The sequence below is a fragment of the Myotis daubentonii genome, chromosome 18 (genome assembly GCF_963259705.1).
Source record: "Myotis daubentonii chromosome 18, mMyoDau2.1, whole genome shotgun sequence".
Lineage (NCBI taxonomy): Eukaryota > Metazoa > Chordata > Mammalia > Chiroptera > Vespertilionidae > Myotis > Myotis daubentonii.
The window spans coordinates 19,839,185-19,864,646 of record NC_081857.1 but is presented as its reverse complement, the minus strand read 5'-3'; the positions used below and the strand labels follow the sequence as shown (position 1 = coordinate 19,864,646).

At 41.7% G+C, this 25,462-nt stretch overlaps 2 protein-coding genes across 11 annotated transcripts in view; both read left to right on the top strand.

Moving 5' to 3' along the window:
• Positions 1 to 18,297, top strand: part of NPL (N-acetylneuraminate pyruvate lyase) — a 30,052-nt gene extending 11,755 nt beyond the window's left edge. For 3 of the 8 annotated variants that reach the window (XM_059673478.1, XM_059673485.1, XM_059673483.1), the window contains 10 exons: positions 432 to 505; positions 2,568 to 2,655; positions 4,650 to 4,707; positions 5,054 to 5,129; positions 6,915 to 7,007; positions 7,747 to 7,895; positions 8,019 to 8,065; positions 10,467 to 10,551; positions 13,360 to 13,399; positions 16,341 to 16,956. In XM_059673478.1, the coding sequence (XP_059529461.1) occupies positions 432 to 505; positions 2,568 to 2,655; positions 4,650 to 4,707; positions 5,054 to 5,129; positions 6,915 to 7,007; positions 7,747 to 7,895; positions 8,019 to 8,065; positions 10,467 to 10,551; positions 13,360 to 13,399; positions 16,341 to 16,525 (895 nt within the window). In that variant the 3' untranslated portion in view covers positions 16,526 to 16,956. Of the gene's footprint in view, positions 1 to 431; positions 506 to 2,567; positions 2,656 to 4,649; positions 4,708 to 5,053; positions 5,130 to 6,914; positions 7,008 to 7,746; positions 7,896 to 8,018; positions 8,066 to 10,466; positions 10,552 to 10,825; positions 10,859 to 13,359; positions 13,400 to 16,340; positions 16,957 to 18,191 lie in introns of those variants that run through there. The other 5 variants (XM_059673479.1, XM_059673480.1, XM_059673484.1 and 2 more) reach the window with 5 other exon arrangements.
• Positions 18,298 to 18,374: 77 nt separating this feature from the next.
• The window catches only part of DHX9 (DExH-box helicase 9), a 44,418-nt gene continuing 37,330 nt past the window's right edge, over positions 18,375 to 25,462 (top strand). For all 3 annotated transcript variants that reach the window (XM_059673472.1, XM_059673471.1, XM_059673470.1), the window contains exons 1-3: positions 18,375 to 18,506; positions 23,221 to 23,353; positions 24,010 to 24,150. In XM_059673472.1, coding sequence (XP_059529455.1) covers positions 23,243 to 23,353; positions 24,010 to 24,150 — 252 coding nt within the window. In that variant the 5' untranslated portion in view covers positions 18,375 to 18,506; positions 23,221 to 23,242. The remainder of the gene's footprint in view (positions 18,507 to 23,220; positions 23,354 to 24,009; positions 24,151 to 25,462) is intronic.

The window sequence follows — 25,462 nt, the reverse complement described above, 5'->3', positions numbered from 1 at the left end:
GAGGCTAGGAATTTCACAACTTACTAGGTGGATTTTAAAAACTATTAACAACAGCCTGGCTAGCATGGCTCAGTGGTTGAGCGTCGATATGAACCAGGAGATGATGGTTTGATTCCCGGTCAGGGCACATGCCTGCCTGGGTTGCAGGCTAGATCCCCACTGGGGGGCATGCAGCAGGCAACTGATCAATGATTCTCTCTCATCATTGATGTGTCTCTCTCTCTCTCTCTCTCTCTCTCTCTCTCTCTCTCTCTCTCTTTCTCCCTCTCTCTCTCTCTGTCTCCCCCTTCCTCTCTGAAATAAATAAAAATATATTTTTTAAAAAACTATTACTAACAGAGAGCAGGTGATAGACTTGGGGACTGATTGAATAATATTCTAAAAAAGACTAAATATACATTTTTTCCTATATTTTTTCTTGTGTCTTTTAGAGAAATCAACCTTTCAGTCATTGGTCAGTACGTGGATTATCTTGTGGAAAAACAGGGAGTGAAGAATATTTTTGGTAAGTCACCTTTAGAGATTTTTCTACATAACTAGCTCTGTCCATAACTCTAGCTCAGTCCATAACTCTAGCTCAGTCCTTAGAAAGTAGCCAGGAGGTCACAGTGTCATTGTGTCATAGGTCATGAGTGAGCCTGGCTAAGCTATGTCAGATTTGTGAATTTGTAGACGCATTAATTTTAGACCTAAAAAGCCCCTCGAAAGATTATCTAATTTAGTGGTGTGCCTTCACAACCGAAAAGGTATTGTTTTTACCCCCACTGGAAGAAAATCATGGTTCAGGTATATTATTTAGGTTGCCCAAGTCTATTCTGTCAAGAAGTGCTAGAGGAATAACAAAACGCAGATTTCTCTTTCGCTCTCTTTTTAAAAAAAAATTTATTGATTGACTTTAGAGAGAAAGAGAAAGGGAGAAAGAGGGCGAGAGACATCAATGTTTGTTGTTCCACGTGTTTATGCGTTCACTGCTTGATTTTTGTACATGCCCCGTGGGGATCGAAACCCCACATTGGTGGACTGGGACGACGCTCTAACCAACTGAGCCACCTGGCTAGGCCCAGGCTTCTCTTTCTTAAGAATGGGCTTTACTCTCCCTGCTCCCAGACCTTTCCTGTTGTATGTGTAAGAAAGACTCTAACTGCAGCACATAAAGGAATTGCAGGTCGAGCAGTTATCCTCATTTATTCATACAGTAGAAATGAGAAAAATCAGACCTTGAACATTTTAAGCCTGACAACTACTAGTATACTTACCTGTGATTACCCGGCCCCTTGTGTTGTGTTCTGGGCCTCAGCCCCTTGGATAGAACACTACACCTTGGCCCCGAGCTGCGGCTCTACCAACAGGGTCCCTTTCAAAATTGGAGGCACCGTGGTCATAATCAGAGCAGGTTAAACTTCTGTGAAAAGGTCACCAGGCCACTTGTCACAACCAAAACCTGAATCCAGAACCACTCAGGGTCCCCCTCCAGCTGGAAGCCATAGTGGGGAAGACAGATTCTTCCTCCTCAGAAGGCTCTAGGGAGCATGCTTAAAGTGTCTCAAAACACCAAGAGTGATACCACTTCCCAAACTTCCCCTGGCCTCCCACCCACCTGTCCCAGCTGATGCTGGCGTTTGGAGAGCCAACGTGCTGCCATATGCATTAGGCGCAGTGATGGATCCTGTGTCATTTCCATACTTTCTGTGACCCATTAAGGGATGACTTTGCTAGAAGGGAACGTTTTGGAATGACAGAGATCTGGATTTAAACTTGGATTAGTTAGTGATTCAGAGCCTCACTTTTTCATCTGTAAATGGGAAGAATGATTTGTACTTGGCAGGGCTATTGTGAGAAGTGAACATATAAGAGTGCTTGCTACAGGAAATAGTAACATCCTGGTGCTTTCTTTTGAATTATCATAAAAAAGTTGTCCTAGCCCGGCTGATATGGTTCAGTGGTTAAGCATCAACCTAAGAACCAGAAGGTCACAGTTTGATTCCCAGTCAAGGGCACATGCCTGGGTTGTGGGCTCAATCCCCAATATGGGACGTGCAGGAGGGAGCCAATCAATGATTCTCTCTCATCATCGATGTTTCTATCTCTCTCTACCTCTCCCTTCCTCTTTGAAATCAATACAAATATATTTTAAAAAGTAAGTTGTCCTAGAGTGCTCCCATGCCAAACTGCGGACAGCGGTCATGACCCGACATCCCAGGACTGGAGGGTGTTGACTGCCCCGCCATTCAAGCCCAAATATCGAACTGGGTGGTGTGTTGGAGATTTGCCGAACACACGGGCAGTTATCCTTACCTTTGCCCTCTATCCGATTGCAGAGGCAAATTTGTAATTTAAGTCAGAATTCACCTTCCTGCTACTTTCGACAAGGTGAAGAAAATAATACTGAGTCTGAGGAGAAAATGGAAAATGGCGGTTTCCCTCCCTGAGTGGATCCTCTGCTGTTTCTCCCTATTACTCCCTCCTAAGCAGGGATTTCTGATCTTTCCCTCCCCACCCCCATTGTTGATGTTGGATGAGTGAAAGGTATTGGTTGGTCCCACTGACTGCCTCTTTATTTGGAACAGTGAATGGCACCACGGGAGAAGGCCTGTCTCTGAGCATCTCAGAGCGCCGCCGGGTCGCAGAGGAGTGGGTGACAAAAGGAAGGAACAAGTGAGTGGCTCCACCCCAGTAAAAACACTCATCTGTCAGAGCTGTATCGCCAGCGGCTCTTCCTCGATGACACAGCCTCCCTGTCTTTCAGTCACAAGTCAGGCTCAAGGTCAGCTTGTGGGACAATGAACAGGGACCCGAGGATCCTAGCACATGGATGAGGAACCCAGGCAGAGGGGCCCCCTTCTTTGTATGGAAGGGCAGCCAGGCTTCAAGACATGCCTGGCTCTAGGAGATCCCACCCGGAAACTGGAACCTGCCTCTCGGCTGTCTACCAATCCCTCCTCTTGGGTTACCTGGCCCTGGACTTGCGGGGAAAGGGAAGGTGCTGGTGCCTGGCTCCCCTGGGCTTCTGGCTCTTCTACAGAGAAATTCATGCTTCTAGGAAGTGAAGACATCTGCCCAGAACAAGGAGTTGGGTGGAATTTAGAGCTTAAGGAGAATAGTGAAGATCTGGAGTAGCCACTGCAGGAAAATTGGAAAGGCAAGTAAGTCAGGTCAACCAGAAGGCCTTTTGGAGCCTCCTTCTCCTGAATCGGAAATGACAAGTTTGTATTCAAGCCATACAGTGGTTTTCTCTAGCAGCATCTAGCACCAGGGTGGAGGGGAGCAGGAAATGGATGATTGTCTTAACTTAAGCCTGTTAACAGGGACAAGGAGGTCATGCAATAAAGTTACAGGTAAGAGTCAAACAGGTCAGTCAGCTTCTTTTCTCCTTTCAAAAGTCTTATCTTTTAACAATGCAAACCCAATCATATCACATACCATTTTACCCAAGACAGAACAACTCGGGAATCAGTGCAGGACGCAGTGATTGGGCCTAAGTGGAAATGCAGCATCTCCATCCCTTGAGCATGGGGTCCGTCTCATTCAGAGTCCCTCAGGAGACGCACTGGGACACCTGGTTTCACTGTGGGATCTTGTTAATTCCTATCCTGAGAAGACCAGTCTCTGTGGCCTCTTCCCCCGGGGCCACATGGAGCACTTCTAAAGATGAACAGTGGCGTCTCAGAGAAAACCTCTTAGGGCCAAATTCTAGGGACTTACAAGATTGGAAAAAGCTTTTTACAGTGACTTCATTTCTCATATGACTGGTTCCTGATTGTACTCTCTGAGAAACCTCTTTATTTCTATCTCCCACAAAAAAAAAAGAAAGAAAATCTAAGTTTTACACCTATCTTTATGTATACAATCACCATCAAATACCGCATCTAAAACAATGCTTTGTCAAAAAAAGTATTCAAGTATTGATTAATCAGTTATTGGTTTCAAAATTCTTCTCAGTTGAACCTTAAAATTTTATTGTCTGGACATTCTTTTTTTAAAGTCCTGAATTAGATTAATTATAAATAGGCCACTGCAGAATTTAATAGTCATGAGACTGAAGTTAATCAGTTATTAGCTAACTGCTAAAACCCGCACAAACCAAAATAGTGCAGCCCCTCTATGTTGTCATAAACTTCAGATGATGCAACTGAAACCAGACAACCGATGGATCCAGGCTGCTTGTCACTATGTGAACCGATTAAACAGAGACAAGGTTGAATTATATATGAGCATTTATTCCAATACTGTTGGCAGTATGGGAAAGCAGCAGGTCATCCACAAAAAAATCTGCTCTGCAGCCCCCCCATAAGCCAGCTGCTTATATTGGGTAGGACAAAGATTACACTGGGAAGTATGAATTACAGGCATGGGGAAGTAGGCAATATGGGCTGAGGAGGGACTCCATTGTTTGGGCAACAAGGTTGCTAATCTTTCTATGATATTAGGCAGTTCTTGAATGAGAATGGACCACATTCCAAGGTTGACTGGCAGGTCCAAGGTTGACTCCCAAGTCCCAGGGGTGTACAACTCCCAGGTTAGAATGTCTTTTCTTTCATCAGAACAGGGCAATCATGGTTAATGGAGCATGATTAATATTTCTTATAACTATACTTAGTCCCCAATATTCTATTTTTGCCCCTAACACAACTGTGCCTTCTCTTTTGCAGGTTGGATCAAGTGGTAATCCATGTAGGAGCCCTGAGCTTGAAGGAGTCCCAAGAGCTGGTATGTACATAGGTCCATCTGGGAGAGTCACTCTAGCAAATCAATCAACCCAAGGATTGGGTAGTTAGAACTTCCAATCTATAGCCAGTGAGTCCAATCTATAGCACAGGTGATAAGATAACCTGGGATGGTGACTGGAATCTGAAGTGGGGGCAGGGGGCTCAGGGACTGAACCCTCAACATCTGGAATCTGACTCTATGTCCAGGTAGGGAGTGTCGGAGTTGAGTTGAATCGTAGGATACCCAGCTAATGTCAGAGGATTGCTTGTGGTGTGGGGAGACCCTCATACCTATTCACATTAGAATTGTGACCAGATCCATAAGGGTCTTCTTTCTTCTCTTAAAGGCCAAACATGCAGCAGAAATTGGGGCCGATGGCATCGCTGTTATTGCACCTTTCTTTCTCAAGCCACAGAACAAAGGTAATTAGGTCTAAATGCACAGCACCTCATGTGGTCTACTTCTTCTTGCCTTCATTCACAATGGTTATATTTAACTCATGAAAGTAAAGTTTTATAGACTAGATGCATGGCACTGTAATGGTACAGCAGTTCTCCAGAATAGTTGGCCTCCCTGGATCGTAAAGAAAAGACTTCATTAAAGGATTTCAGCTCTTTTGCCAAGTAATCTGATTGGGTCATCCACCGAGCTCAGGTGAACCTATAGGTGCCTCTGTTTAGATCAGGTGTCCACTCCTTGTTGTATGAGTTGTGCAGAGTGTCAGAGTCACATGGCAAAGTTTGGGACCATTATTCTCAAAAAAGAGGAATATGAGTACTGAGCTTTTGAGACTACATGTTCTATACAAGGTTGAGAGCGTGACGAATTTGAAATTTTACAGACACATCTAGTGTCTTCCAAAATATCAAGGTATTGTTTTTTCCTCTTCTACACTCTCAATTAAAAACCATTTGTGGTTTCCAAGAACCCTGAGTCTTTGTAATCCTTTTGATCAGAAAAAAAAAGAAATACAAATTTTAAAAGGATTAGAAACAGTTATTTGCATGCATGATTAAATATATCCATACTAAATGTATAATAGGTTGAAATTATCATGAAATATCATCTATTAATGTTAATATAAAGTAATTTAAATACTGCTATTTTGGGAATTTAAAGTGAACAATTTGTAAGGTTTTTTTTTCACATGGCTTTAAATTTTTTTACATGAGTACTTTTCTCAAAAGAGATAAGAGAAAAAGAACAAATTATACATAACACTTCTGTCTGAAATATTCATCATCGATAATATATCATTACAGTATTCAGGTGGAGAATGTAAGATTCTCTCCCATTCTCTAGTGGTATAAAAAGCAATTCTGATGGATTTATTTATTATCTGCAGCAATATTGCAGTTGAAGCTCACATTGGATAATGTAAAATAACAGTTCCTAAGTAAACTAGAGTGAGCTCTCTTCTGATATACCTGGATTTCTCCCCAAAAGGAAAAAGTACCAAACTCTGGTTTGAATTATTGTGGGATGTGCAACTACTCTCATAACTCCCTTTGAGCAGATGTTGCTTATCCTTTTGTTGGAGAATTTCCTCAGTTACAACTTTCTCATTCTGATCCTAATGCAAAGTCTTTGTTGTTCGTTGTTCACTGACCACATTTAGCCCCTCTAGGGTAAGAGGAGAAGAGTCCTACCGGATGGGATTCTCATTTTTGTAAGAGTATTTCATGAGCTTCTCTTAATAGGTGGGAAGGTTCACACCACTGTTTTGTTTTGTTTTTTAAAAAATACATTTTTATTTATTTCAGAGAGGAAGGGAGAAGGAGAAAAAGATAGATACATCAATAATGAGAGAGAGTCATTGATTGGCTGCTACCTGCACACACCCCCTATTCGGATCAAGCACACAACCCAGGCATGTGCCCTGACCTGGAATCCAACCATGATCTCCCAGGTCATAGGCAGACGCTCCACCACTGAGCTACACTGGCTGGGCCATACCAGTATTTTAACAGTACTTTACAATAGTAGGAAAGTGAGCATCTTATTTTGGCCTTTCTACAGAAAGGAAAGTACCACTTCCAGTGAAGTGATTTGCAGACACTGCAGTAAGCAATCACAGGGTTGGTAAGAGGGGCCAAGAATTTCCGGCTTCCGAAAAGGATGGCTGCATTTCGTGAGCTGGTTCATCTACCAGGGAAAGCCAGTGTTTTACACATGTTCACACCCGGACTCTTCCTGCTTTCTTTCAGATGACCTCACTGCTTTCCTAAAGGAGGTGGCTGCTGCTGCCCCGGCGCTGCCATTCTATTACTATCACATCCCTGCCTTGACAGGGGTAAAGAGTAAGTGCTGCTTCTTTCCATGTTGCTCTCTCCCCGCCCTCACATCTTACCCTATTGCACTAAGAGCCCACTCCTTCCCACCCACCCCATGTCATAAAAGCATAACGCTGTTGACTAGACCGTTCCAATTGCTCCAAAATAAATCACTCTTATCAAAAATGAAGTCAGCCCTTTTCAATCATCGACACCACCCGATAACGGAGGTTGTGAGAGAGGAGTTGACCCCTGGGCACTCCCAGCAGACACCCTGTGTCTATCACCCACACCCCTCCTCCTTATACAGGAAGACACAGCCTGGAAGCCCCACTAGGACAGGACTGTCTACCTTGTGTCCTATTGTATTCTCAGTGCCTGGCACATAGGAAGGTCCTCGGACCTTTTCTTGCTTCTAGCTGTCTTTGATTGTTACTATCCTTATCTAGTAATAAGACTGTTACAATTCAATGAAATATTTTAGATTATTTTTTGAATTCCATTTCTTTCTTTCTTAAACATAAAAATAGAAGTTGTGCTCTACAGATACCCAGTGATAGTCTTCAAGGAATGGGAGACTTGGAGCTATAATGTGACAATACATAGGACCTGCTGGGCGAGGGCCAGTGGCCCTGTCCAACCTGCGGTCAGTTAAGGCGGGGCAAAGCTCCTGGAAGCTCCGTGCAGATGGGAAGGGCTCCATGGGATGGTATTTGACATTTACTGGAGGTGTGAAGACCCATGAGGCATTCATTGTTTCGAGCAGTTCGTGCTGAGGAGCTGCTGGATGGGATTCAGGAGAAGATCCCCACCTTCCAAGGGCTGAAATTTAGCGACACAGATCTCCTAGACTTCGGACAGTGCGTTGATCAGAATCGCCAGCGGCAGTTTGCTTTCCTTTTCGGGGTGGATGAGGTAAGGCACCCTTTGGCACATCTCACAGGTTAGTTTCCCTCCAAAACAATTTATGGAGCTGCTTATACAGGAGCATCTTCTCTTTTTCATAAAAATAAATACTCTTTGTCTGTTTCTGATTAGCAACTGCTGAGTGCTCTGGTGATGGGAGCAACGGGAGCAGTGGGCAGGTAAGCAGGTCTGATTTTCCCCTAGTGGTTACACACGTACAAATGTATAAATGTCAAGTCCCCCCACAGAGGCATTCATCTCCTAAGTAGTAGTACTTCCTGCATGTACACCTTTTCTATGGAAATTGCCTTTCTTCTCCACCATCTTTCAGTGAGAGGGAATTCAGTAGGACTGAGCAACTCCATCGTTACTAGAAGCCTCTGTTGCAGTGAGAGGTTAGGCACAGGAGCTGAGAGCAATGCACAGAATTTCTTGGTCAGAAATTATTTGGTTACAAATAACAGAAACCCATTGGAACTATCTTATGTGAACTAAGTTGTTATTATAAAATACTAGGAAATTATATAAAACTCAAGAGGAGAAAGTATAGCCAAGCCTAAGAACATGAGCACCCAGAACTACAAAGCTCTCAACAGCCAAGGCAGCTCATTCTCCATCTGCAGTCCTCTGGAGACGCTCCCCTCTGCCTCTCTCTGCAAAACTCCTTCTTTCCCCCTCCCTTTCTCTCCAAATGGGTTTTCTGTGCTTCCACACACACACGGTCAGTCGTGGCTGTCCACATATGGCATCTCAGGATATGACTAGATAGTCAAGTGTCCGCCCAAGCCCTCGCTAAGCTGCTGCAGGACAGTAGAATCGTGTGGCCCCATGCCTGCTCCGGGAAGGCCGGCAATATGATCAGTTAACTGCACATGTTAAAACCAATTCATTAGAAATGTGTCTGCAGGCAGATGGATTGAAATATTTGCACTAACTGAAAGTGCCTTCCTTCCCTTGCAGGAAAGGTACAGGGGGAGCAAATAATATTCACAGCGTGTCTTGGTGAGCATGGCTTTGGCGAAGAGTAACTGAGTTAGACAGCCTTAATGGCTTGTGAACAAGCCGGGATGGCCTGTATCCTCCAGCATCACCGTAGGGCCATTTCTACCAAGGAAAGCTGAATGCCCACATCTGCTGACTGTGGAATGGTTTTCCCCCTGGAAGTTGTGACTATTTTGACTCTTGTTGTTTTGGCCTTGGTATTAGATATGTTAATTCGGTCAACATAATTTATAAGTAGAGTACATTTGGTTAGACTCCACGTCGTCTTCATTAGAATCACGTTCCTCTCTGAGGACACATCTATGACCCCTGGGATATGACTGTACTATTCTGAACCTCCTCAGACATCCATGTACATTTTGGGACTTAGGAGTGTTTCGTACCTACAAGTGACTTTTTTCGGCTATGGTATTTTATTTTTTTTGCACTTTATTACCGGACGATAATAGGAACTTCAAGTTCTTGGAATTCCTTGCTGTTGACTCTAGTGTCTACACACATGAAAGACATTCTATTCTTGGTACATCAAGATAAGCACGTTCCCTGATACTGACTGACTATACGAGACTTTGTTAACAAATGGGGAAGCATTCTAGTTATAAATTTTTATAACCTATCTTTCTGGTTATAGATGTTCGTGATTTGTCTTTATTGCTAGTTGGAGCTGTTTGTTTTTTTCTAAGTCCACAAGACCATTTTATCAGATCAAATAACTTTTGTTGTTGTTGGATTATATGACAGGGCAGCCTGAAGTGATGGAAACTTTGTGATAACTCTGTAGCGCTTCTTGAGCCATAGTTTCATCACCGTGAAATAGAAACCAGGCCTACCTTGCAGGGCTGAGAGAGAATGAGACATGACTTATGTCAAGCACCTAAAATATCATGGGCACTGAATAAATGGCCTCTCATTTTATTACTGTCATTATTATTTTCTAGAAACTGGTCTCTAGGTTAATATATAAGTTGTCAAGGGATTTAGGTAATCCATTGGGATTTGCCCCTTTTCCTGTGGTGCCTCCTTCATCCACTTCCCCAGCAGAAGGTTTTTAGGACTCACATTTTACCTACAGCTCTTATCTGGCTGTGCCTCTGTGTGTGCCCAGAGACTCAGTGGTTCCTTACTAAACACACCTCCATCTATTTTTCTTTCTTTCTGTTCTTTCTTTCTTTCTTTTCTCTTTCTTTCTTTCTTTCTTTCTTTCTTTCTTTCTTTCTTTCTTTCTTTCTTTCTTTCTTTCTCTCTCTCTCTCTCTCTTTCTTTCTCTCTCTCTCTCTCTCTCTCTCTCTCTCTCTCTCTCTCTCTTTCTTTCTTTCTTTCTTTCTTCTAATTTTATCCTTTTCCACTCTCCTTCATTTTCTTCATTAGTTTTGGGTGTTCTCTGCCTCCTCCTGGCATTGCTTAGTGCTGCTGGAAAACTTAGAACTGAAGACACCTGACCCGCTGATAGGTTAGGGCCTAAAAATAGACTTTCTGGGAGCTCAGTGTACTTGTGCCTTGCAAGCAGCAGTGGGGTTTGAAGATCTGGACCTTTCCCGCGGGGTTATTGGTTCTACAGTGTGTGCTGTTTTCTTTCAGTACCTATAACTACCTGGGAAAAAAGACAAACCAGATGTTGGAGGCTTATGAGCGGAAGGACTTCTCTTCAGCCCTGAATTATCAGGTTAACTATTTCTTCCCTCTACCTGAACCACAGCCTCTGTTCTTTCCCACTGGAGAATTCCTAGTCCCTCTCATCCTGCCATACCTGCCCTCGTTAAAATTGCCTCCCTGCCTCTCTCTTTCCTTTCCTTCTGTTCCTTGCTTTTTTCTTGATGAAAATCAAACCTGTCCCCATTGTTCGTGCTCCCCACCTGCCTAATCAGGACAGGCCCCATGCAGGAACGACTCCTCTCTGTTCCTCCTAGAAATAACCTTATTTTTACTCTATGTTCAAGATATTTTTGTGGCTGTAAAAGAATAGCAATAGATTTCTGGGGAAAGGACCACATGCCATCCCCTTGAGGACGTCACAGCTGAAGTCATCAGAAGCTGTGAAGCTGGTGACCTTAAATGGGGAGACTCAATTCAAAGTCAGAGCAGGTCAGTCCTCTTCAGCTGGGAAATGTGCTGAGAATGGAAAACATTCAGCAGGCAGGAAACAGGAGCCACCGGCTTTGAAGCAGGGAAAGGAAAGCAGCAGGAGCTCCTGTGTGATGGGGAGGAGCCCAGGGGACATGTGGCTGCCATGAATGTCACACGGAGGACGGCCTACCTGTCCGGGAAACACAGAGCCTTGCTGGGTGGAACCGGTCTCAGCAGCTGGTATGTGTACTTCAGGTAAATGGAATGAGCCGGAAAGAAATAGAGTAGGCACAAGAGAAAGACTTTTGGAGGCCAAGAGGCACAGGGATTTTCAGGATAATGAAAGTGACCCAGAGGACTATCCCAAAAGACTGAGTGGGAATAAAAGGCATAAGCAAGATCAGAGCAGGTGGTCTGTCCTGAGCAAGGAGCCGACCTAAATCTACTTCCTACTTAAAGTTTAAATAGCTCATTTAAATATTTACCTTTGTTTAGCCCCAGACCAGGTGAAGTTGAGAGCAGGAACAGGGTAGGGACTTAGAAAGGTATGCAACTAAATTAAACATTGGCAAGGCTGTGATTTAAATCACAGCAAGTCTGAATTATATGGACACTGCCATCCCTTTGCATTCATGGTTTTCTTTTTCCTCCGTTTCCCGGAATAAGTTACTTCTGAACATTCTAACCTTTTATGAGCTGAAAGACAGGGAAAGCATAGGATGGAGTAAGCTCTGAACCAGCTGAGATATGGACCCTTAGCGGTTCCTTTTTTCTGGCTGATCCAGTTTCTATCTCTTTTTACCCACTCCACCCCTGCTTCAGTCCCACTCAAATAAACCAGCCTACTCCAAACAGTATTGGCAAGGAAATCAGTTTACCGCATTCTCTGTTTCTTCTTATGGAAGGCAAGTGGGTCTCACTAACTCATCTACACGGATGCCAAGGGCCAAGTCCAGTTCTTAATTTCAGTAACGCTCGTCTCTGCCCTAAAGGAGTTTGCAGGCTAGTGAAGAGGCAGGCAAGTAACAAATTAGGGCTAACCTTAGCCATTCTCATGAACTTAAATTCCATTTGTTATAGTTACTTCAGGGAAATGACATGTGTACAAAGATATTCCTTCCAGTATTATTTATAACTGTAAAAAAGTGGAAACTGCCCAAATACCCATCTATAAGGAAATAGTTAAACACATTATGTTTGAGTTACACAATCAAAATACACTTTCAAAGGATGAGATCATTCTATATGTACAGATCCGGAAAGATCTCCATGGTACGTTAAGTGAAAAAAAGCAGCAACATGCAGACTTGAGAATGTGGTGTGCTATAGTTCGGTGTGAGGGGGAGGCTCTGGATATCAAAATTATATTCTGCACTGAATTTTTATTCCAGTATACAATTGATGGAAACAGCATAAAAGTAAAATGTTACTGAAAATGCACCTCTTAGTGAGATGGATGGGAGTCTCTTTTTTTTTTTTTTTATGAATTCGTTCATGAAATCCTGGATGAATCTTACTTTCTGCTAAGACGAGTTAAAGTTCAGCATCAATACTATTTCTGTTTTTTTGTTTTTAGAGAATAAGTGCTCTGAAACCCTGTTCATGTAAATGACTAGATAAGAATGGAAGAAATTTTATCACAGTGCCACTCAATTCTGTCAGCTGACAACAGCAACACTGAAAGCAGTGTTGGAAGCAGAAACTGAAAACCTCTTGTTTTTATAGAGGACTTGTTATCCATTAGTTAGAGGAATCTCTTTCTTTATTGATGCCAATACCAACATTTTGATTTGCTCCTTTATTTGCTTCGCAGAGGTGTCCCAGGGAAGTGATGTGGGAGCTATGTCTTTGTTTTTTCAAAGGTGGGAGAAAAAGGACTGTGAAAGGGGAAATATAACAGGACAGCCCACACCTCCACTGTGTGTGAATTCTTATTCTGACCCATTTTAGAAATTAGCACTTAGAGAAGTTGAGGATCTAGAAATGGATTTCCCTAAATCTTTGCCTTGGCCCATTGCCCCTTAGGTATCTTGGAAAGATATACCCCAGAGGTTAGTGTACCCCAGTTTGGAAACAACTGCTCTCTCTGATAAGTTTACCTGCGTGAGCTTGATGGGTTAAAAGGCTGTCTTCTCTACTTTAACTCTCTATTGCACAATTCTATCATTGGAGCTTCCTATCTGCCCGGGCCCATTTTACAAAGCTTAAATGTATGAAAAGATCCTACCGTATCCTGAATGGATCTCAACCATCCGCACTTGGCTGTTTTTCTCCACTCTGACAGACCTTCAGAAAACTAAGGTGTCTGGACTTTTTGGTTTGGGGTTTCTGTAATTTGACCTCTAAGTTCTTTATATTGTTTTCACAGTTCAGTAATGCTGACTATAGATTTTTTGTTCCTTTTCAGTTTTGTATTCAGAGATTTATCAACTTTGTGATCAAACTAGGTAAGTTTCCTTCTTGTCTGCTTCTGGAGACTATAAAGGAAATGGGCTTTCTCTGAGGATTTCAGAGAAAGTGATATGATGCATTTTGATCCCATTCTCTTGAGGGTTCAACAAAAATATCTTTTAATGCTAATGCTAACCTTCAGGGCCAACCTGATAAAATAGTGAAGTCAACCTAGTTGGAAGGCTTGGGCATCTTCCTTAAACCTTTCTCCTCCACTTTAGCACTTTGTTCACTTCCCTGCTCTACACACACACACACACACACACACACACACCATTTTCTATTCCTTCTCCCCTGCACCTTCAGCACTCCCTCCCTTTACTTGCCTGTGCTCATTAAAATTCCACTACCACACTGTCACTGACTTCAGCCTAAGTGCTTGGAGGAAGGCAGTCTGAATATAGATCGTACTAAATTGTGAATGACTGACAGCTCTCCCAAGAGTATCTGCAACTTAAAAAGAGTTTATAAACACAACTAAGCTTAAATGGATGGAGGATTGGATAATATGACAACGTAGAATCTGAGGGAAATACTGTGAATTTGAGTAAAGAAACCTTTGTAGAGTCTCCTACATCTTATCCTATGATACATGGCAAATGCCACCATTCACTCCACTTCTGCAAGAGACTGGCCCTTCCTGAGAACCTAGGTCAAGTCCAAGAAAAATTTAGGCTGCCCTGACTGGTTTGGCTCAGTGGATAGAGTGTTGGCCTGCGGACTGAAGGGTCCCAGGTTCAATTCTGGTCAAGGGCATGTACCTTGGTTGCGGGCACATCCCCAGTAGGGAGTGTGCAGGAGGCAGCTGATCGATGTTTCTCTCTCATCAATATTTCTAACACTATCCCTCTCCCTTCCTCTCTGTAAAAAATCAATAAAATATATTTTTTAAAAAAGAAAAGTTTAGGCTTATTCTTGGCAAACCTGCTGCACCTCCCTTTCAGAGCCTTTCTGACTCACCCTAGCAACCCCGAAACACCTAGATTGTGTTATTTCCCTCATTCTCACCGGATTTTCAGCTAGCTCTCTTAATCCTTCAAGGACAGTGTTTCCCATTTGCTTTACCACTTCCATTTTTGTCATATTTCTGTGCCACCAGTACTATTAAGGACCTATTGTTATTCCCTTGCCCTAAGCAATACTTTTTTACAGAATTGTGGGTTTGGTATGATAGTTATATGTTCCTAAAGTGCATTGAAGTAGATATTGAACTATTGACTTTTTAAAAGAACCAAAAGTTTATCTGTATATGTGATTGTTTTGCATATCAGCAGTGATACTGTAACAGTTTTACAAAACATAGCTCTAAGATATTACTTTAAGGATTTCACTTTGCCAGAATATTTGCATTTTAAAAGGGGACTCTTGAAGATAGATTTTATTGTGCTTTGTGTTTTTTTTTTGAAGATAGTTATTATGTTCTCAAAGAACACATCTTAAAAAGCTCATTTCAGACTTTCTTGGGAGTTGGAGTTGAGTTTTCCTGGTTTAGTCAAAGAGAAACTTATCTTAATAAACATGTAGTCCTATCATGAAGGTAGCTCCCTATTCCACCATTTATAATAAACATGGGTCATTTTGCACTCATCAAACTATATGCTATTTCTTTAGTCGTTCCCGTATTTTCCTTCCCGATGATAAATTGTTACTCTAACTAAGTTAATTTAGCAAAAGGAAGTTACTTCTTATATTGTACCATGGATCCAAAAGCAATAGCAGGTTAAGAAAACAAATACCTTTTTCTCTATTCTGGATTATTTCCTGAGACCTACCTTCAAAAACACTAATTCTATCTTTAGCTATGTTTAGTTTCACTGATTGTATATTTTTCATTTCCAGTGTTTCTTTTAGGCTGTTGTTTTCAAGTCTTCCTATTCTTTATTTCTATGCCCCTTTCTTAGCCCATGGCTTCTACTTCTTTCTTTTACCTCTGTGAAGTCTCTTTCAGAATTCTGTATCAGTTCGCAGGACGTGAAACTTGCTAATTGTGCCTTTGCTGGCTTTCACACAGCTTCTTTTCCCTTATGTTCTCTGTCATTTTTAACTGAATGCACCTTCAGAGACTCTTGTTTTCAGGGCAACCCACTGAGCGCAGGTTGTGAGGTGTCCCATCAAGCCTCTGCTAGGACACGTAATTTCACCAGTTCTAACTAGTCTTTAGGTTATTTCTTAGAGTCTGGTTCCTACATCAGATGCATAATGCAAATATGGATCTATCATTCATGTATGGCACGGGCTTGGGACTTCTTTCCTGTGATCATTTTCCATCCACAGCCCAGGCAGAAGTCAAGAGCTGTGCCTCCATCCCTAAGTCGGTGGGCCAGGTTTTTTTTCTCTTGCTTTTCATAGAAGGCTGGCTACCACTTTTACACAGAGAATTTGAGTCCAGCTCTTTACTATGCACAGACCCAAGGCTTCCTCGTGCTTTCCTGCCCCAGCCCAGAACAGCAACACTGAGTCACAAACTACCTTAAATAGTGCATCTCTCAGGGACTTCTCAGACATGCTTGAACTAAATTCTGTCCTAGCGATGAAGTCCTATATCATTTGATCAACCACACTATACCCCTGAATCAGATTATTCTCATGGACCATTCGGCTTCAGATCTTCACTACTCTGACCTCTTTATCCCTGATAACTTTGGTGCCTCCTTTTTGCTTTTGAGGTTAACTTTGAGTCTTTCTTCGTTTTATTTTATAGCCTGTCAATTTGTTTAAAACATTCTGCGCCCCCCCCCCAGCATTCCTATGTATTTGAAGCAGGAAGAGGGATTCCCTGTCTTCTCAGTCTGCCACATTGACTAGAAACGTTCCCATCTTTTAGCTCATCTTATGCTGTCGTAGTAGTCACTGTAAAAACGTGATCTCTTCTTGTGGGTGTTTGTGGTGGAGTGGACAGTCCCAGTCACATTGCCTCCTTTATTTTTTTCTGTGTAGGTTTTGGAGTGTCACAGACCAAAGCCATCATGACTCTGGTGTCTGGGATTCCAATGGGCCCACCCCGGCTCCCACTGCAGAGAGCCTCCAAGGAATTTATTGATAATGCAGAAGCTAAACTGAAGAGTCTGGGTTTCCTTTCTTTTACGGATTTAAAGAATGGAAACTTGGAAACCTCTAGCTAATGCCACTCTATCAAGTCAGGGTGTGTACGTTGGGATATAATCCACCTTGAATAGTGCATTCATTTCTCAAGGACTTTATAGACGAGCTTGAACTAAATTCTTTCCCAGCAAATGAAATCTCCCATCAAATCAACAAGTATTTAAGTACCTACTATGATCTTTAAAAAAAATTTTTTTTTTGTGAAGGGACAAAAACTCCAAAAGGGTCCATGAGCCCTGAGTCATTCAGTATTGCACAAAATTTTCATGGAGAAATTTCTGCTTCTGTGGATGAAATGGAATCAAGAGGAAAATTGTAATTAATTCCATTTGCTTTCAGAGCTCCCATTATCTTGAATTCTGGTTCTCAATCCTATCTTCAAGTTTTCTCATCTTAAACCACTTGTAATGTACTTTCATTTCAATAAATATTCATTTGGAATCTAGGAAAACGCGGAGCTACCTTGAATGCCAAATTACAACATGACTTAACAAATACACAGCTATTAACAACCAGCTTCCTTGGCTGCTCAGCATGACTCTAGAACACCTGCTTTCAGATTAATTGTGATGTCACAGATTTCCCCCAAAAGATTGGGTTAGGTGAGAACTTGCTTCAGTTCCTATAATGGAAAGGCCCATTAGGGTGGTTTTCACATAACAAAGGACAGGCCTTCCAAAAAGAATTCAGGTCTCCACATGTTGCTAAATGAGAACTTTAATTAGAGCTCCAAGTTTCAAAGAACCAAAGAGTTGTGCTCTGGCCACCACAAACTTCCCCTTCCTCCCCTGAGAAAAAGTAAAACATCCTATATCCCTATAGAAATGTATGAATAGCAACAAAAGCTGATATAAAGCAGGCAGCAAAATGCTCAAATCTACACCTGCATGGGGAAATAAAGCCCCACTCCTTAATACGGGAACCCTAACAGCCCATGTGAATATGGTGTTTCAATGACCGCAAAAGTAAGAAGCAAGCCAAAGTGTAAACTAATGTTAAAGTAATTTCTATGAAATAAAGGCAGAGAAAACAAAGATAACTCTAAAAGTAGAACAAAGCAAGTTACAAAGTCCAATAAACTTGAGTAAATTTCTGTACAGGAAGTCACAGGGCTTGTAGACAAATGTTTCAATAGAAATTGGTACAGTGGCTACAGAAAAGTAATATCCGTGAATGACCTCCATTGTCATGCTTGCTTATAAAAAAGAATGAATAGAATCATGCCGGACATTTAAGCACAATGAAGTGTCAGTTATTATTAGTTTTTGTAGCTATTCAAGCAATTCAGTGTATGTTCTTTATACAACTGAGAACATGACATCACTGCTAAACCTTTTAACTAAGAGTTGGCAAAATAACATGCACAGCAAGCCATAAAAAAAGAATTCTAAAAGAAATTGGCATTTCAATGAATACCAATAATTTTAAAGTTATCAGATATCTTCTCCATCCTCAAAATCTAGACAATCATTTCTGTTGGAATCCAGATTGTACACTCCACTTGTGACATTCATCACACTAAAAGTCATCAGTCTTAAATATTAAGCCACTAACGCTACCACTATCAATTCCACTTGTAAAAAGGATTTAACTTTTCTCTTGTTGTAATGTATTGTACTTGCTGTGTCTAGACTCTAGAAGCTTTCAGATCTGTCCTTATTTTCTCAAACTGTATTGTTTGCTCAGTTAGTGGGTACAGGACCCCGACTCCCCAAAACGTTCAAAAGGGGCCACTACCGGAAGCGACCTTCGAGGCGCAGCGGATCTCCTAGGTGACGGGATGTTCAGGCTCCGCCTCTTCCGCGCGGCGTCCGCGGCGCCGAGCTCGCTTTCTGCGCCTGCGTAAGCGCGCTGACCACGCCCCCCGTCGTCGCCGCCGCAGCCATTTCGCCGGCGCCTCGGTGCGAGTTGCGGTCCGTTCAGCGGGTTTCTCCGAGAGAGGCCGGAACCGCGGACCGTCCGAAGAGGGCTGTGCTCTCGGGCACCAGGCAGCGGAGGCCGGTAAGGGAAAGGCGTCGTGGCCACCCGCTGTGACGGGCGGCGTGGGGCCCCACCGCTCTGCAGCCGGGCTTTGTTGCTAAGCGCGGGCCGCGGTGGCGGGTGGGGGAAGGGCGAGCCGGCGCACCGCGTGCCGGGATTGCGGGGTGCGTGCTTCTCACCCCGCCGCGCTTGCGCAGCCCTGGGTGCGTCGTGGCCCCCAGCCTTTCTCCCACTAGTCCCAGTCCTGCCTCCCTAGCGGCCAAAACAAATCCCACTTCCTCCTCCAGCCGCGCCTGGGCGTTGTCCGGCCCATCGAAAGGGGGACCTTTGCCTGGGGGCGAGCCCTCCTGACGCCACACACACCCCGGGTCTTCCCGTCGTTCCTTTGTCCCGCAAACACCGGGCGCTGTCCCGCAGGCCCCGGGAATGGGGCCGTAAACAAGTTAGGCACAGTCTTGCCCCTCACTCACCGAGGTGGCGGGGGGGATTGGAGGGGTAAGGGGGCCGGAGGAGAGAGAAAACGTCTGCTGGTTTCGATAAAAAGACCTTGTAACCGGGCAAACAATGGGTCCCTGCTGCCTGTCATTACTCGAGCCAATTAAGCAGAGACAGGGTTACTTATTCCAATATTGCCGGCAGTATGGGAGAGCAGCAGGTTAGCCACAAAAATCTGCTCTGCAGCCCCCATAAGCTAGCTGCTTATATAGGTAGAACTACAAAGGAAAAGCAGGCAAAAGAGCAGTTTACAGATATGCAACAGGACTAGGTGTCTGCAAAGGGCGTAGTGATGTGCAAGGGCTGGGGTTACATGAGGAAACAGCCAAAGGGAATGCCGGATAGGCAATTAACGGGTAAACAGGCTGGAGGTTTGCAAGGGCCTGCAGGTATGCAAACAGCGCTGGGGTACCTTCAAAGGGCTGGCGATTCTCTGGTTTCTGCAGCATCGTTGTTCATCTTGCCATGATAATAGGCAGCTCCAAATGGGGTGGAAGGGCTGCATCTTCAGGTCAGCTCCAGCCTGGGTAGAATGTGCCTTCTTTAATCAGAATAAAACAGTCATGATTAACAGCATGATTAATATTTCTTACAATACGAGCTGGTTCCCCAACATTCTATATCTGCCCCCTTTCAACGTGAGAAATTAAATAGTGTAAAGGGGGAGAGCCGCATAGGGTGGACAGGGAGGAAGGAGATCTTTGAGCTGAGGGATGTGGCTCATTAGCCTTGAGGACAAGGAAAAGCAGAACTGCAGAAGTATCAGGGATTAGTGAGCGCTTGAGGGCAGAGGTTGGGAAGAAACTGAAAAGGTCCTGTGACTGCTGTGTGGTGAGAAGGGTTTATTGATTGATTTATTTTATTGTCTAAAGTTTTATATGTGTCTCCTTTTTCCCCAGTTGACCCCCTCCCCACCATTCCCACCCCAGGCAAGCCCCCACTGCCCCAGTGTCTGTGTCCATTGGTTATGCTAATAATGCATGCAAACAAGTCCTTTGATTGCTCTCTAACCTCCCTTCCCTCCCCTGCCATTTGTCCCTGGATCTATTTTTGTTGATCAAATTATGTTGATGAGTATATCCCACATATGAGTGAGATCATGCGATATTTCTCTTTCCCCGACTGGCTTATTTCGCTTAGCATAATGCTCTCCAGTTCCATCCATGCTGTTGCAAATGGTAAAAAGTTCCTTTTTTTTATAGCAGCATAGAATTCCATTGTGTAGATGTACAATAGTTTTTTAATCCACTCATCTGCTGATGGACACTTAGGTTGTTTCCAAATCTTAGCTGTTCTAAATTGTGCTGCTATGAACATAGGGGTGCATATATCCTTTCTGATTGGTGTTTCTGGCTTCTTGGGATATAGTCCTAGAAGTAGGATTACTGAGTCAAATGGGAGTTCCATTTTTAACTTTTTGTGGAAACTGTACTGTCTTCCACAGTGGCTGTACCAGTCTGCATTCCCAGGAGCAGTGCAGGAGGGTTCCATTTTCTCCACATCCTTGCCAGCACTTGATGTTTGTTGACTTGTTGATGATAGCCATTCTGACAGGTGTAAGATGGTACCTCTTTGTTAAGGTGAAAAGGATTTAAAAGAAAACTGGATTTCAGGGTGGCCAGAGTGAAAAGGGGATCAGTCATTGCAGTCTACCAGGTGCACAGTAGTGGTGGGAGAAGGAGATGGGAAGGTCCAGACCGGTAGAGAATTTTTATGAGTTTATTTGAGCCAAACTGATGACAATTGCTGGGAAGCAAAATCTCAATGGAGTGCTCTGGAGAATGGCAGTCTTGCAGTTTCTACATTAAATCAGAAGAAGAGGTCTAAGGAGAGTGACATGAAATTCATTGGTGGTAGATTAAGGGTGGGGGAAAAGCAAACGGGAAATCTCTGGGATTGGGTAAAAGTAAAACAAACATTTCTCTTACATTTGGGGGTACAGGGCAGTTAATAGTTAACATTTGAAAGGTAGTTAATAATTAACATAGAGATGGTATTGGGAGCAATATAACAATGTGGGCTTCTGCAATAGGTTGTGCCCTAAGGGGTCTGGAGAAGTTTCAGAGGTGTGTTATCTTAGATCCAAAAAGACAGTAGACAGGTTCACTTAAGTTAAAGATTGACCTATGACAAGGAACTCACTGGTCTCTAGGACAGGACTACCCACTATGGCTCACTTCTAGTTAGGCATTTTTATGTTCAGACCCTCCTATGTGGTTAATTCCAGCCTCGATGAGTTTGTGGGGCCTACCATGCTGGCCCCCCACCCCACTCCCGGAACTTGTCAGGTTTAGTATATCCCGTTTTTCATCCACAGAGATAAGTTTTGGAGGCAGAATTGTATAGTAGACTAGGAGTCAGACTATCTGCCTTGGAATTCTTGGTTTCCCAGTTAGGGGCTCAGTTTACTCATCAGTAAAAAGGGAATGCCAATACTTTTTCTATATAGTTGTTGTAAGGGTTAAGTAAAATAGATGACCTATGGATACTGTCCAGCACGTAGTAAAAGGCTCTGCAAGGATAGCTGTGAAGGATCTTGAGTAGATGAATCGCAGTTGGTTGATGACATAAGTAACTTGGTGGATGGTGGTGCCATGTAGGGAGATGGGAACACTGGAATTGGGGCACGGAGAGGGACGAGTTTGGGAAGGAAATTTAAAATTCTGTTTTGACGGAGATGCCAAGTTAGAATTCAAATGAGTATGTTAGTGCTGCAGTTAGATGAACTTGATTTTGTACCTTAGGAGTAAATTTTCTGTGTTTTGGGGCACATTAGCATGTTTTTGATATTTGAACATTATGGAGTTAGATGAGACTACATACCTAGGGAGGAAGAAAATAGATGGCATAGTTTTTCCTATTTTGTTACTTATTGAAGTAACATAAAATAGGAAGGCTTATTTTTTTAAATTAATTATTCAGGGGTGGAATTTATAACTTTAGCTTTAATATTAATAGGATGTCCCCAGGGTTAGTCTGCAGCAACAGAGTGAACAGGTTTATACAAACAGAGTCCAGTTTGATGACAATTAGATACAGTTATTAACAAAATGCACTAAACATTAATTAGCAAAAGACACAAAGGTTTGATGTTAGTTGGGTTTCTTCCCACAGCAAAAAATTCGTAGTTTTTGTTTTGGTTCTAAATTTGGTTTCAAATCCTGCTTATAATTTGCAGCCATGTTTTAGACTCTGGCTTTGTATCTGTTGGTATCTTGCAAATTGGGAAGTAGAGGGGGAGTCCCAAATTGCTATGTTGCACCTCAAGAAAACTTAATATCCTCCAACTGTGATAACAAGGCCTAAAGGAGAGATTGAAGTTAACAGATTACTGTTTTTAGTTCAAGTACAGCATATTTATTGTATATGGACTTACAATATACAGTCTACAGCTAGGAGACATAATCAGAATAAAAATGGACGACCATTTCTTAGTAAATAGTTTGAGTTTGAATTAGGCCTCCACAGCAGGTAACTGAGAAAGGTTACTTAAACTTTGTATGCCCTTGTTTCTTTCTCTGTAAAAAGATAATAGTATTTACCATATAACATTACCTACCATTGTTGTGAGGATTAAATGAGTTAAAGCACATAATGTGCCTAATTGTAAAATGTAGGGCATTACATAAAATTTTTAAAAGTCACCCAAAGATAACCATTTTGGGGGACATTTCTAGTATTGATTTATGCATATATACTTTTATGTAGTTCTAATTGTACAATTTTGTTTCCTTTTTCTTAAAACATGTCATAGACTATGTCATTAAAATTTATTCATAGGCAATTTTAATAGCAATGCTTTAGAACAGCAGTTCTCAACCTGTGGGTTGAGACCCCTTTGGGGGTCGAACAACCCTTTCATAGGGGTTGCCTAAGACCTCGGAAAACACATATATAATTACATATTTTGTGATTAATCACTATGCTTTAATTATGTTCAATTTGTAACAATGAAAATACATCCTGCATATCAGATATTTATATTACAATTCATAACAGTAGCAAAATTACAGTTATGACGTAGCAACGAAAATAATTTTATGGTTGGGGGTCACCAGAACATGAGGAACTGTATTAAAGGGTCTCGGCATTAGGAAGGTTGAGAACCACTGCATTAGAATATCCTGTATTTAACCTAGATTTTTAGTAAATTCCAGTTGTTTGTTTATTTCCAGCTTGGTAATTTCCAAAGTTTATCCTTATAAGTAATGCAGCTTTTAACTAACTTTTGTTTTCTTAGGTCTGAAGACAACACCTGCATCATGGGTGATGTTAAAAACTTTCTATATGCCTGGTGTGGCAAAAGGAAGATGGCCCCAACCTATGAAATAAGAGCAGCGGGAAACAAAAACAGGCAGAAATTCATGTGTGAGGTACTAAAGAATACTGTATATTGATATGATTTTTGGTGTTAAAAGAACATTGTTTTCTATTTGGAAATGGTCATGTGTTACACATCGGATAATGTTCTTGATTGTGACTTGCCTGCTATTATATATCTTTCTAAATCATTTTCAGGTGAGTATTATTTTTAAAACAATATGCTAGGTGAATTATTCTAATTAGAACATGTATCTTCTTCAGCTTCTATAGTACCAGTAGCACAGATTAGGAAAGTTAGAGCAGTTGTTCACTGTTTTGCTAACTCCTGTAGAAAGTAGAGCAATTCTTCATGGCTTTAGATCAAAGTGCTTAAAATAAATACAAATAGAGAGCTTGTTATAAGATTGCATTTTAATGTGGAACATTCTGTTGCATGAAAGGAGAATTTCTGATTCACATAATTTAATATTCTTGTTTTTGGATTAGTTTATCACTGGATATCATGCTTCAAGCTTTTTCATAAGGCAGCCAGTCCATATTCTCTTAAGGTAGATTTGTTATTTTTAGTGTGTTTATGGAGTATATCTCCAATAGTCAACTGTTACCCCTTAATGGATTGTTGAATTATGATTTTTTTTTTTAAGTCCCAGAATTACTAGTACACCCAGGCCAGTCTCTTAGTAAATGTTTTTCTTTACTGTTAAAGGTTCGAGTGGAAGGATATAATTACATTGGCATGGGCAATTCCACTAATAAAAAAGATGCACAGAGCAATGCTGCCAGAGACTTTGTTAATTATTTGGTTCGAATAAACGAAGTGAAGAGTGAAGAAGTCCCAGCTATTTCGGTAAGTACTTATGGCCAAGCACTTGAGGATGTATGTTATAAGCTTATGCTAATCCAATGTGTATGGAGACTTACAGTGACAATTTTTCAATGTTGTTTTCAAATATGTTAATGTGTTCCTTGTATACCTTGGCATTGGATTTTTTCAGAGCTCTGGGGTGAGTTCCTAAAGATTTTACTTCATTATAATGTACCTGATTTGTGGGCTTGGGAAATACCATTTTATATATTACGTTAATTAGTAAACTGATTTTTTTCAGAGCCTGTTGTGTTCTGTGTACTTCCAAAGATAACACGTTAAACAAAACATAAAAATCAGTAACATTTTAAGACACAATGTTGGGTCCCATTAACACTTTGTTATATAGCAGAGAGAAATAGCATTTCATACAATAGAATATCACTGTGGTGTTTTTGCTTTTTGTTTGTTTGGTTTTTTTTAATATATTTTATTGATTTTTTTACAGAGAGAAAGGGAGAGGGATAGAGAGTTAGAAACATCAATGAGAGAGAAACATCGATCAGCTGCTTCCTGCACTCTCCCCACTGGGGATGTGCCCGCAACTAAGGTACATGCCCTTGACCGGAATCAAACCTGCAACCCTGGAGTACACAGGCCGAGGCTCTATCCACAGAGCCAAACCGGTTAGGGCACTGTGGTGTTTTTGATACCATGATTATTTTAATTATATGTAAGTATGCAGCAAAGACCCCTCTCTAGTATTTTTAAGAAATAAACTTTATTTCTCTTAATTAAAAAGAAAGTTGGACTATAAAAAGGTTCACATTATGATTTAAGTAGACCCCTTAAGTAACCGAAATGAAAAATTCAGTTTTATAAAACTTGTAGAAATAATATCTATAAATTTTTACGATTTATTTTCACTGAACTTTTGTGTTCTGACTTATAAAGGTACATGTTTTATTTTCTTCCATTGCTTTTGACTCAGAAGTCAAGAGACTTTCTAGTATATTGTATATAATCATAGGATTTTCAATTACATTGGTTTGCCCATTTGTAAAATGAAGGGATTGGGCAAGATGATCTTGACATTGTTTCTGGCTATGAAAGCAATGTTGTACCTCTTTCAAATATTTGAAACTACTGGCATTTGTGCCACATGTTATGACCTATTCTATATCTTTTAGCCTCTTCCTCTTGTTTGTCTTGCCAACTGCAAATTCTCTTTAATTTTTTTTTTTTTATGTGAAACTGTTTTTATTTTACCTTCTTTGAGTAATAGGATTTTGGGGTGCCTGTTTCCATTTTCCAGTACTTTAAAAATAATTTTTCATTCTCTTCTTACCTCCAT